The 13,955-nt window shown below is 37.6% G+C and overlaps 1 protein-coding gene across 5 annotated transcripts in view; it reads right to left on the reverse strand.

Annotated features, from left to right (window-relative positions):
- Window positions 1-13,955, reverse strand: part of Diaph3 (diaphanous related formin 3) — a 452,383-nt gene that overhangs the window by 140,451 nt on the left and 297,977 nt on the right. For all 5 annotated transcript variants that reach the window (XM_087912260.1, XM_087912261.1, XM_087912259.1 and 2 more), the window contains one exon: window positions 10,972-11,107. In XM_087912260.1, coding sequence (XP_087768386.1) covers window positions 10,972-11,107 — 136 coding nt within the window. The remainder of the gene's footprint in view (window positions 1-10,971; window positions 11,108-13,955) is intronic.

Consider the following 13,955-nt stretch of genomic DNA (forward strand, 5'->3'; position numbering starts at 1 on the left):
TGACAACATGTCACATCTCGTCTTATGACTTGACTAATTTACTTTTCTGCAGGTCGGCAGAAGTAGGACACATACAAAAGATGAATTCTTGTCCCTTAAACATGAATTATCTACATATTTTAGAAATTCTTGCTGACCACTTGCTATGGAAACATGCCACATTAAAGGTCTCCTAAGACCCTGATGTGGAATAAAAGTTTTATCTTTATGGGATCTATCACGAAGCCATGGGATGCTCCCCTTCTGTATTAAGAAGCAGATTTTATATTTTAAACAGGAGTGCTTGTAATGAGTGAAGTAAGATACATTTTTATTCACAAAGGCCCTGGGAAATTTTTAGGAGGAAGACAAATTCTCAAAACTTATTTTGTTTCAAAATCAATTGATTCCTCATCATAGCAAGCTAAAAGTATACACAACAACCCCCCCACACACACACACTTGTAATGTTCAGATGGAAAAATCTATGTCTCTAGGTATTCCTTTATTTCCAAAAATGGAAACATTGCTAGGAGAGATCTCATTCCCTTCTCTTCTCACGTTGTCCTTGAGGAGTTGATGAATGAAAGTTGAGTCAGTGTTCTGTTTCTGATATCTCAAAGTGTAGGCTTTAGGGTAAGATAATGCTAAACATAAAAATGGGAGTTTTCTCATAGAGGAGAGAAAGGATTCATAAACAACATTTCTTGCCACACTCCTGTACCAGATGAATTAGCATTTCTGAACAAAGCTTGATGATATCTCAGATTCTTCTTAACAGCTGTTAAATACCCACAGGGCCTTCAATGCAACACAAGAAAACTATGCTCAGTGTCCTCAGACTGCAGGGTGGGACCCTTCAGTGTGTTAAAATGGAATACATTAGAACATTGCAAAACCGAAATGCCACGTTCCTTAGATCACACTCTATTAGCATTCTTTGGAAAATCTCTCTCCTGGTGAAAGGTCAGTCGAGTTGGGGTACTTTCTTAAGGATGAAAGAAAGGCAAATTCAATGACTGTAAATGACATTTTCATTCACCTAAGCTGAAAACAAAGAATACACACACTCAACAGTCACAGCACAATAGACTGTTAATTTGTTTTTAAAAGATTTAAAAGAGTTAACATTTATCTAATGAAACTATCCAATGTATCCAAAAAGTAGTGGCTACCATGGAAAGGCTCTGTTCCTTAATTGAAAGAGCATTAACAGTGTTGGTCCTTAACAAACACTAAAGTAAATAATAGAGGACAAAGGTTACAAAAAATATTTTAGTCCCATGCGACTCCAGCAGCAAATACATTAAAATTAACATTGAGAAGCCAGAGGTCATAACTGCAACACAGCAATAGCAGAGTCGCCACTGTTTCTCAAGCTGGTCGGGACCGTGGTAGAAAGCTGCGCTTTTCTTAGCTGTTGCCCTGTGAATGAAAATACACCGTTGTGCTCCCCAAGCACTCTTCCCGCAACTGACTTTGCAGTTAAGTTAAAAAGAGAAACTGTCACACACTTAGCATCTTCAAACTAATTGCCAGCCAGAAAAGAGCTGCCAAGACCGTGGGGAATCTATGCTGCCTCCTAGCGCAGCGGTCCTTCACACGGCACCCATGACTGGTACTGATGGAGCCTCTGATTCAGCACTAATTCCACAGAAATGCTTCTGCTTTGCAAGAGTTCCTTCCTGAATAGCACTAATAGTTTAAAAATAAACATGCAGCGATCTAGATTGGACTAAAATCACTGTCACTTCTCCCCATTAATGCTAATTATTGTTGGAAGTTGCATTGTGACAATTCACTCTGCTCAGGCAATAACCTGAACTGCAGCCAGTCGCCCATGTTCTTAGTGCACTGCTATGTCGTATTCTCCCTGCCTCCGGGCATTCCAGTCTGCATTAAGGCTGCCCTCAATATTAACTCTGTTAGTATTATGTTGCTTCTAATTTTCTTGAAGAACATTGGCTATCTGAGAAAGGAAGTCATCCAGGAAGCAATATTTTAAAATCCTATTACAAAATAATGTCTAATTTCATCTAAACACTAATGCCAATTCATACCATTACAAGGAACATATAAATATTCAATTTCTCTGCTAGATTTTATATGTTTGCCCTGGGGTATATTTGTGTGGCATCAAAAGCCAAATACTAACTGAGCTGATTTTTTTTTCCTCTTCTTGAGATGATGGCTTTACATTTTCACGGCCAAATTCAAACCTAGTGACTGGAACTCCTTCAGCTTTAAGAACTGAATGTCACAATGATTCAAAATAGGGATAGAAAAGAGATGGCCTATTAAGAAAATTATAAAACTTGGTTGCATCTCTGGCCTTCCGACCCACTGGTGTTTTAACCTCTGAGGATATACAAACGGTACCACAGCAGCACTCTCACGGTAACTGGAAAGCACAGTGCTAGCCTGTGGAATTCTTTTAGCCACCCATAAGGCTGCAAATGCACTGTCTGTGAGAAAGGGGGAAAAATCTTTTTTTACTCTGTATCTTAAAAGTTACACCTTTAATCCCAGCACTCCAGAGGAAGAGACAGGCAGATCTCTGAGTTCAAGGCCAACCTGGTTTACACAGTGAATTTCAGGGCAGCCAGGGCTACACAGAGAAACCCTATCTTGAAAAAAAAAAAAAAAGAAAGAAAGAAACAAAAGTCAAAGGCTGGAGTCTAGATGGCTGATCGATATCATGAATCAGTAAGTGTTTTTTCTAAAGAGGAAGATAACACATATTTTAACTTTAAGGAACAGAGAAACAGCTGTAGATACAGATGCAAAATAAATGGTGAATATTTTTTTCACCAAAACTGTGACGACAGGCCTATAGTTAGATGTATATTTTAACTTCTCATATAAACAATGATGTGCCATGGAGTATTACTCAGCCGTGAAACAGAACAAAACAAAAAACGTCATAAAATTTGCAGGCAAATGGATGGAATTAGAAAAAAATAATTCTGAATGAGGTAACCCAGACCCAGAAATACAAACATCGTCTGAACGCACTCATAAGTGGATACTAGATGTAAAAGAAATGATAACCAGACCACAATCCACAGTGAGAAGCTAGGAAACCAGGAGGACCCAAAGAGAAACACATGGATTGCCCTGAGTAGGGGAAATAGATGGAATCTTATGGGTGGGCGGGTGGTAAAGGGAAGGGGATGGGGATGAGAACATGAGGGAACAGGAAGGCCGAGCTGGGGGAGGGATGGGATAGGAGAGCAAGAAGAGATATCTTGATAGAGAAAACCATTATAGGGATAGGGAAAAACCAGATGGTAGGAAAATTTCCACGAACCCACAAGGATGACCCCAGCTAAGACCTCTAGCAATAGTGGAGTAGGTGTCTGTACGGGCCTTCCCCTGTAATCAGATTGGGGACTACCGTAACTGTCATCATAAAACCAGTAACTCCACATCCAAGGAAGTTGGATGGAAGCTAAGCTCCAGAAGTCCAGGCGAAGAGAGGAAGGAGGGATTATATAAGCAAGGAGGCGGGGGGGGGGGGGAGGGGGCTATGATCATGACTTGGAAACCCACAAAGACAGCTGACCTCAACTTTCAGGAGCTGCATAAGACCAAACTAGGTCCTCTGAATGTGGATAGCAGTTGTCTGGCTGGGGCACTCTGTGGGGCCACTGGCAGTGGGACTAGGATTTATCCCTAAGGCTTGAACTGGCTTTCTGAAGCCCACTCTCTATGGAGGGATGCTTTGCTCAGCCTAGATACAGTGGGGAGGGCCTTGGTAATGCCTCAAAGTGATATGCCAGACTTTATTGACTCCCCATGGGAGTAAGACTTTCCCTTTCTGAAGAGGGTGGATAGTGGTTCCTATGGGGGTCAAGTGGGAGGGGGAGAAGGGGAGGGAGTGGAAACTGGGATTGGTGTGTAAGATGAGAAACAACAGTTTAAGAATGTAAACAAACAAAAAAGAAAAGTTAGGAGTACTGGAGAGATGGCTCAGCAATCACCCAGACATTATGCATAAAGTGAAAAACCGCAGAAAACTTCAGCCCTAAGCAGATTTCTCCATCAAACCTCTTCTCTCAGTGGTGAGGGAACTGTGAGGAGGGTGCAGAAAAAGCAGAAGATCCCAAGGGCATGGAGGAGAGGCCCTGTAACTCAACACTGTCAGAGCTCATATGAACTCATGGAGACTGAAGGGGTATGCGCAGAACCTGCACAGGTCTGCACCAGTGTATTCAGATTCCAGTTCAGTGTTTTTATGGGATTCCAGGGTGCAAACAGATGGGTCTCTGATTTTTGTGCCTTCCCCTGAGCTCTTTTACTTCTGTTTGTCTTGTCCAACTCCAATGTGTTAGTTTTGTTTCTTCTTATTTTATTATTATCCCTTAGAAGTCTGTTTATTTTCTAACACAAGTCAACACAGAGCTCTGGTGACATAACATGAGAAATGCCAGACGTAGAAAAGGTATTTCAGGGCACTCTTTCTAGATGACAGCAGGCTGCATTGGTGCCTGTTACTAAACTCATGACTGTATAAGTTCTGTACCTTCAGTGTTGGAATTAACATCAAATGTGTGGTATGGGGGCCCTATCCATCTTCACCAGGATTATTGAGCACTGAACTCTGCTCAACTTTGTGCTATCTAGATCATAGAAGATTCTCTTAAGAAGGGAGTGGGACTGTGTTGATATGATCTTGTCAATCCTCACTACTGACACAAACACATCTTCAATCATGAAAACCAAAATGGAACATCAGGTAACATAGAGAAGCATGCCTATATTAAACACTCAAAATTTACCAATCCAAAGGAAGTAATTACCTGTCTTAAAATCATTAACAATGGTACAAAAGAGATAGTTTTCCTTCCGTTGAGGTCACAAGAACAATTCTCAACCCTTTTATGTAGGTAAAGTCTAATAACAGCAACTACTAGTATTATTTTGGTCCTCCCTACCCACACCATGGTTAAATCATTAGTTGTCAAGGAATAACATGATACTAAAAAGATAAGCGTAAGTCAGATGATGTGAACCTGGGCTTCACTGCCTGAAATTTTGTTCAATTAAATTAAATATTGTGATGAAAGGTCTCAAGTTTATTTTAAATATCACACGTGATAATAAACACACGCAGAGCCTGGAGGACTCAGCATGGTCAGGGAATGCTAATAAAAGTAGTTAGCATGACTGTTCTATAAAAGATGGATGGGAGAAAGGAGAAACGCACCCAAGCCAATCCAATTTAATTTGTTCTACCATTCTACACAGAGAAATGACTAAAGCCATTGCCTTATTTGTATGCATCACTCACTGATAACATTAGAAAATTGAAAGCACTACTGCAAAAAAACTAGAATCTGCACAATTATGGAAAATAATCTCAGTTTTATGGCCTCTATAGAGGAGAGGGTAACTGTCAAAGTCTTTCTGAAAGCAAATACACACATAAACTGCGTATCTGTTGAGACTGCAGAGACATTCCTAAGTGGTGTTTATGCAATATGCATTTCCTCTAAAATGGATGCCTAATTGTTGAGCTGTTCTAAACTGTGGAATGGAAAACAAAGGAGCAGTTTTGGCCATGTGGGTAAACAACAGATTCCTAAAAGCTAATTATCCGTTATTTAATAGACTGAAGCTGCACCAAATGAGACATTTAAGCCTAATAAATAATAGGCAAATTGTAACCTAAAGACTAAAATATAGGGGCTGCTAGTATAGGTTTTTATTGCTCCATTAAATAATCTCTTATTTACTTCCTCAGCAAACATAATTATACAACACTGAGTCCATTCCAAGGCCATGCTGATGTGCTACTGAAAAATTATGTGAATCATCTTACACATGCAGGAAATCTTAAAGCATAACATTTGAATTCTATTATCAAATGCTCTATTTGTTTCTAAGATTAAGAATAAAAATGGAGTTTGAAAAAAGTTGTATGTAATTACATAAATCCATTATTCCTATTTGTGTCTTCCTAGAAATGATTACATAAGTGCACATATTAGCTGTGTACTTGAAGCTAAATCCTGGCATCCATGTTAAATACATTATAAAGATGTTTTGTATTTAAGTGTTTTCAAAATTAAATAAAATTCAAGTTTACACATTATTCTAAATTCACATGGGGATTAAATAAAGACAGTTTAAAGTTCATTTGCTCTTTTGTTTACGAGATAATACGCAAATATTTGGCAGAAAACGCCAAACCTTCCTATGTGGCTATCTGAAAGTTCTGGCTCTTCACTCTTAGAAACAGGAGAACATTTTTAACATGAGGAAATGATGGACCCTAGACTCTTGTTTTCGAACTGACTTGTCCACGGGGTTTTCAACATTCGGTGTCCTGCTGGAAGAGCTCCAGCGCACAGGTTCACTTTCATCTATGAACAAAGCCCCGTTCTAGAAAGACAGGGAGAACGAGCAAGCAGATCCGAACCCAGCTGCCATTCTCCCTCCAACGGCAGACATCATGCATGGTAGGTAAGAAAGAACAGGATTTAATTACTCCACCATCTCAGTGATGAGAGAATTTGTATATCTGTGAAGAACTAAGTTCTTTTTGCCTGGTGGAAATACTAATCTCAGGAAACCCTATGGCAAGAAGGCCCACGTGGGTTTATGAAAGAGTTACAGGAGTATTCTCTTGCTCAGTCACCTCAAGGGGTGGTGTCTTACACATAAAAATAAGAAGAAATAAAGTCCCTGGTCCAAAGCAGTAACAAATACTAATATAAATCCAGTAATTCACATTTTCACACTATTTTTATACCAGCACAGCCAGGCTAAAGGCAATTACAGTGGTTTGCAAAGTAGTATATTCTACACCATAGCCATACCTGCAAAGAAAAATTTAATATAAATTTTGAGCTGGCTATCAGAAGATGCTTAAAAGTGTGAAGTCCACAAGCCATATGGTGAAGCATCAGAGGAAACACACCATAGTGTCAACTTCTGGGGACTTTACTAACCAACACTTTCAACTAGAAATTAGAGATACAGGCAATACTTCCTTTGGTATATAAAACCAAATTCTGTCAATATCAGTTCCTATCATCTATATTAGTAGATCAATAAGAGAAAAGCACAGCATAGTTTGCTAATACAACACTGGAGCTCAGACTTGTCACCATGAAAAACAAGGTACATACCCAATGTATTTTCTCTAAGAATGAGATCAAATGCTGCTAGGCTAAACTTCTATTTCCATTGCAGAAAGCCTTCACATGTTGTAAAAATAATAATTTCAGAAAATTCTTATTCTACAGATATCAGAAAAAGCAACCATGTTTGATTCATTGAGAAATAAGCAGCAAACAAGAAATAAATACTTTTTATTACTATATGATTTATTTCCTAATGGTGGCTATTATTCAAAGACTGATGATCTGAATGAAAAATAATGTCGTCTTCACAAGGAGAAATATTAGGAATAACTGTCATTTATTGCTCCTGTTAACAGTGGTGAGAAAACTTTTCACATGCCATGTAGATTGGTTTATGTCCCTATACTCTTTAAACCAAAACAAATGTCTAGAATTTATCTCCCGAATCTCCAAAGGTCTTCAAAGGTAGCTTCTAACATCATAGCTTTCTATTTTATGTATCTTTTACATATTGATATTATTACATTTGGATATTTGTTTAAAATACAATATATCCTGATTATGGTTTCCCCTCCCTCTATTTTTCCCAGTCCCCCCCACCTCCCCTCTTAACCAGATTCACACACTTCCTGTTTTTCATTAGAAAACAAATGAGCTCCTATAGCAAAATATAAGAAAAGAAACCAAAAGCTTCTATGTGAAAATGGGATAAAACAAGCAAGCAGAAGGAATAGAGTCCAAGAAAAGGTGCAAGACACAGGTATAGATACAGGGACCAACTTGTTCCCACACTCAGGAATCTCATAAAAGAACTAAGCTAGAAGCCATAATACATACGTACAGGTCCTGTAGGGAAAAAGGAGAGGAAAAGAAAAAAGTGTGTGTGTGTGTGTGTGTGTGTGTGTGTGTGTGTGTGTGTGTATACAGAGTAAAAAAATAAAAGAAGAGAAATAAAGGAAAAGGAAAAAGCCCTGACGCGGCATTATGAGATTGTGTCTGGTTTAATGAGATTTTTATAAATTGATATAACCCAGCATAGGTTTAGAAGAACATGGAGATCCTCTGGAAAGTATCAAAATGAGCGCTACATATGATCTTAATATATCCAAGGCGTTTAAGAAATCCTACTGGGAGACAGGATTTCACCTATTGAGACACATTTGTCACAATCTGCACACGGTATCTTAGAAAAAACACTGCAGAACAATTGATAAAAATAACCTAACAGGACAAATATAATGGGTTCCATGATAAACAAGAGAAGAAACTGAGACCTTTATTTTATTTTCTAATTTTTGAGATAGGGTATCACTATATAGGTAATATAGAAAGAAGTAAAGGCAAAAGATTGTAGGACAACAGAACAGAACATTTCACACTCCCACACACATGCATGTAAGACCACACATAAGCACACATGCCAAAATATATAAATGAGAATAATTGTAAGATATTTATGAGGCAACTTAGTTGTTTACAACTGGCTAATATGTAAACCAAGAGAAAAAGGTTAAGGCAATACAATTTGTAAAATAGGAAATATTAATTAACTATAAGTATAAATGACCATCTTCACAGTAGTCGGTCAAGCAAAATCCAATGAAAATTAAAAATAACTTTTTAGTCTTAACAAGTACTCAATTTCATAAAAATGAGAACTTTCAACTTATTCATATCCATAATATGATGTGGAATGTTGGGGAAAATTAGAATATGTTTGGCAATATTTTTGGCAACATGCATTGTAAGTCTTAAATACATCCTTCTCTATTCTGTTTAATAAAATAATTCAAACATTTTCTGATTGTAGGTATGCTGTTCATATTGAAAAGCCAGAGAAGCATTTCTATTACTTCCTTACTGAATAATATAAGCCAAATTAAGTATGACTTAATGTAAGAATAACATGAAATACTAAATATTATGCAAGATAATGTGGACATTAAGGTATATATTCCCTAGGATCCATGTTTGTATTCAGAAGTACTGAAGAGAAAAATGTGCCTAACAGTGATTCCTGGAAAGAAATAATGGCTGGTTGCCTTCTGATCTACTCTTGCTTAGGTGGATTTTATATTGCATAAGTAAGTCATTGAAGGTAGAAAAATAAATTTGGTTATTCAAAAATGGAAATTAAATTGTAGAGAAATAAAAAAATGAATATTATTATATTCTATAGAAAAGTCAATTAAAAAGATTTCATTTTTATGAACTGATATAATGGCAACCTTGAGAGGCTCTTTGTCATAGTTGCTCAGTCCAAATCTCAACAGTATATATAGCCCTACTATCTTCAATAATCAGGTAGATAGATGACTTTTAACACGGTGAGCAAACAATATACTGATATACCACAAAATAGGCTAAAATTTTAATTCATGGTTATTCCAGAATAAATTTTAACAGTCAATAGTACTCCTTTCTGACATTCATTTTTGTTAACACTTTCAATTATTCCTTGAATATTTTCTGAATTTCTAACATAAACATGTAATTAGATGACTCTTCCTTTCTAGAAGAAACAAGTGTGGTACACTACTATACTCATTTTGCTTCTAAAAATGAAATATGAGTATCAAAGTGCAAGTAAAGAGAACATGGTGGCACCCTCTCCTGTGGGGAATCCTTAGCTACATTTCTTGGGCTGAACTGTGAGCTACCAGGAGTTAGCAATGAAGTTAATGCATTTTATATTAAAACCTTCAATCCTTAGTGCTGTGGGGAAAAAAAGAGTCAAATTGTTAGGGTTGACAATGAAACTAAAACCTAATATGCTGCTTTCCTATTTAGTTGTGTCTTCTTTTTTTCTTTTATTGAAAATAGAAGTTTTTATGTATTTTTAATATAATATATTTTGTAAACGGTTTCCTCTCTCCTCTCTAGCTTCCCTCCCACCCAGATATACACATTTTCTGTCTCTGATTATAAAACTAAGTGACATCTATTAATAATAAAATAAGATAAATAAAGAACAAACAAATCAGAAAATGACTCCTTTAACTTTATAAAATATAAAGATGTTTCTGTAAGGTTGTATTCAAATTTGTCAAGTTTTTCAAAAGGTTTCCATTACGTTAGAAAGCATACCATAAAGTAAGTGGAGGAAACAGCACACTGGGCACACATCTTCCCCCAGTACTGTGCCCAGCTTCAGAAACTACCCTGCTTCTTCTATAGAGCCCCCCATCTGTCACCCCAGGCTATTTTGACTTCCTGAAGACATTGGATTTTATTTTATTTTATTTTTGTCTGTGAAGTTTCAGCATGTCTCTGAAGAATACTGAAGTATGCTGACAACAATATTGTCATGAATAGAAAAAAATCAACTATCCAAAGATTTCCTTTTTGCTACAGTTATTTGTAGGGACTACTATCCATAGCTGTCACTCCAGGCTCTGTGTCTCTTTTGTCCTATCAACGTCCCCTCCCCTTAGTCCTTCCTTTCTCTCTTCTTTTCAGTTTTAAGAACTGAACTGAGCCTCAGGCTCATGCGCACCAGGCCAGAGTGACAGCCCCAGCTACTTGAAGTCTCTCTTAATCAGTGTCCCCTTTTGCTCTCGCCTATGCTTCATTCACTGGAAGAAATCAGTCCATGTTCTGTAGAATTTCTGTGTCAATTTCTTATGGCTGTAAATGTATTAACAGACAGGCACTGTTATAGACTTGTTACCCAAGTAATACTAAGGAAAGAGAATCCACCTGACCTACAAGTCTCCCAGAGAGCCAACATCAGAAGAAAGACAACATACACTGATAAACCGAAGAGAGGAAGGAGCTAGAGGAAAGATCTGCTCGATGGTGAGGTACAGAAACAGGTCTTTGTTCGCCAAAGAAATGAGGATGTTAATGAAGCACCACATGAGTGCGTCCACCGCATGGACGGGGACTCGACAGGACTCACCAGTTTTCATTTCTAGCAAGCGTTTTTTCTCTAGTTGGCGTTCAAGGCGTTCTTTCTCTGCTCGCTCTTTAGCTAGTCTGGCACGTTTGTCCTTTTCTGCTGCTTCTCTTTTTTTGATGTTTTCGTTTAACGCTTGCTAATACAAATAAATTTTGAAAAATGATTAATTTTAACCAGTGATCCACAAGAAAATTATCTAAAATCAAACACGAGGTCCAACCATGAGTTAATAGTTTTCAGATAAGGTAGTTCTTAAATGAGTAACAGTCATATAATACATACACATAAACCCTTGTAAAATATGTATCTATAAATACCCTCCTAGGTATAAAGCAACTGCATGTAAATGGAATTACCTAAAAGGGAAGAGACAGAAACTAAAAATAAAAAGGCATTTAATACACAAATCGAATTGGCTATCATATAAAGAGAGTCTTTAACTCTGTTATAGCCTTCCATATTTTCTCTTCTGTAAGCATTTCAACTTCAAGGGAAGAATGATAGAAAAGGGATGAACGCTCCATGTAATGGTCATATAGAAGACTGGGTTTTCATATTGCAGAGTGTGTCATAAAGATAACTATATAAATATTTGAGGTTTCAAAGCCAGATCCTGTAACTGTTGATCAAAGCCAATAACATGCTAATGAAAAGATCTCAATGGATATGTGATTAGTTAATTAATTTCTTATTTCTAAGTTTTATACCAATCAAGAAATGCCTCTCATGTGGCATTAGTGAGAATCAGCAGGTAAGGGTAGAATTTTATAAGTGCCAACAAACAGCATGGCATCACATTACAACAAACAGACTATTTTATCTAAGTGTCAATGAAAACAAACGGGTTACAATTACCAATAATATTATAAAAGTGTACAATTAAGCTGTAAGTAAGTAGCTTAGTATTTTTCATTTAAATGCAGTTCTAGAAATTGAAACCAAGGCTGATACACAACAGGCAAGAGTTCATGTACACACCCATTAACCTGGAGATCAGATTCTGATGGCAGGCATCTTCCTTAATAGCTCTCACTCTTATTTTTTGAGACCAGGTCTCCCGCTGAAACTGGGGCCCACCAATCTGGTTAGCCTGACTCCCAAGCAAGTTCTGGGGCAAACCAGCAAGCTCTGGGGACCTGGTTGTCTCTGCCTTATAAGCACTGGGATTAAAAGCACTCACCACTGTGTAAAACCCATCTTTTGCTTGAATACAAACACAGGCTTGATAGGTAAGCTTTTGGTTGACTGAGCTTTTTCTCAATACTTGACCATCTTTTTAAAACCCAGAGATAATATAAGTTCTTTATAAAAAAATTACAAATTAGAATTTTATTGATGAAAACAATGAAAGAAAAACTCTAAGAAACACAAAATATTAACCTACTCACCATTAATTTTAATATATACTTTAATGAGATGCTAAATGGAAGATAGGATGAAGGGACAGAAGAGAGGGAAGAAACAAAGGAAAGGATGAAAATATGATAGTTTCTTTCTTTGTAATAGAATAGGCAGCAGGCAAATATAAGAGCAGAAACATGAAATATAGACAATACTATCAGTCAGAAAAAGGAGTATTCAAAACATCCTTCTTTTCTACAGCTACTGGAGGGATTACCATTGCTGTTATCTCCACTGTCTGCTTTTCTCTCCTTTTTGTTCTCACCACACCACCGAGAAAACTTAGAACTTCCTTTTTTAATAAAAAAAAAAAACCCAAGGATATATATGTACACACACACACACACACACACACACACACACACACACACCCCTAAAAAAACTAATGAAAAAAGAGGCCATGAACTCTAAAGAGAGCAATGAGGAGAATATGGAGGATTTAGAGGGAAGAAGGGTAAGGGGGAAAAGCTGTGTTTATAGTCATAAGAAATATTTTACAAAATAGAAGAGGTCAAAATCATAAAAAAATTTATCCTAAGTAAAGTTACGTCTGGTTTGATTACAGCTGAATTATAAAAATCAAGGAGCTGGCTAAATGTAGTGGTTTGAATAAGAATGGCCCACATAGGCTTATATACTTGAACGCTTAGTCATCAGGAAGTGGCATCATTTAAAAGGATTAGAAAGATTGGAAGGTGTGGCTTTGGAGTAGGTGTGGCCTTGCTGGAGGAAGGGTGTAACTGGGGGTGGGCTTTTAGGTTTCAAAAGTCCTTGCCAAACTCACTTTGTTTCTTTCCACCTGAGACTCAGGATATAGCTTCCAGTAACTACTCCGGCACCACGCTTGCTGCCATGCTCTCTGCCATAATAATAATGGACTGGTCCTCTAAAACTCTAAGCCCCAGTTAAATACATTCTTTTATAAGAGTTGCCATAGTCGTGCTGTCTCTTCATCTCAACAGAACACTGACTGAGGTACGAACTGATGCTCTGGGGAAGAACGTTACAGGCTCACCTGATTCACAGTGCTCACCAAGTTGCTGAGTTTTAGAGATGGAAAAAGATAGTGGTAATAAGGTTAGAAGAGTTACATTGTGCTAATACAAGTTCTTTGAAAGAACCATACCTTACATGGAACCTTCCCCACAAGGCTGATAGGCTGATTAAAATTCTGTTTCATTTGGAGAATGTTTCAGGTCCAAAGCCTAAATATAATTTATCATGGGTTATCTTTAGTCAACTGAATAACCATTCCTTGCCCATCTCTCTGACCTAACATCCTTGTGTTCACTATATAAATCCTTTTGTAGAAAGGAACAGCGGGCCACTTCCCGCTGCCCGCCTCCCAGCTAGCTTTACCCCTGAAATAATTACACGGAAACTGTATTCATTTAAACACTGCCTGGCCCATTATCTGCAGCCTCTTATTGGCTAATTCTTACATATTGATCTAACCCATTTCTAATAATCTGTGTAGCACCACGAGGTGGTGACTTACCAGGAGGATGCTAACCTGCGGCTGTCTCGGAGAGGAGAGTCATGGCGACTCCTGCCTCTGCTTTCTTTCTCCCAACATTCTGTCC

Source organism: Myodes glareolus, chromosome 12 (genome assembly GCF_982192425.1).
Source record: "Myodes glareolus chromosome 12, mMyoGla1.1, whole genome shotgun sequence".
In the NCBI taxonomy this organism is placed as follows: Eukaryota; Metazoa; Chordata; class Mammalia; order Rodentia; family Cricetidae; genus Myodes; species Myodes glareolus.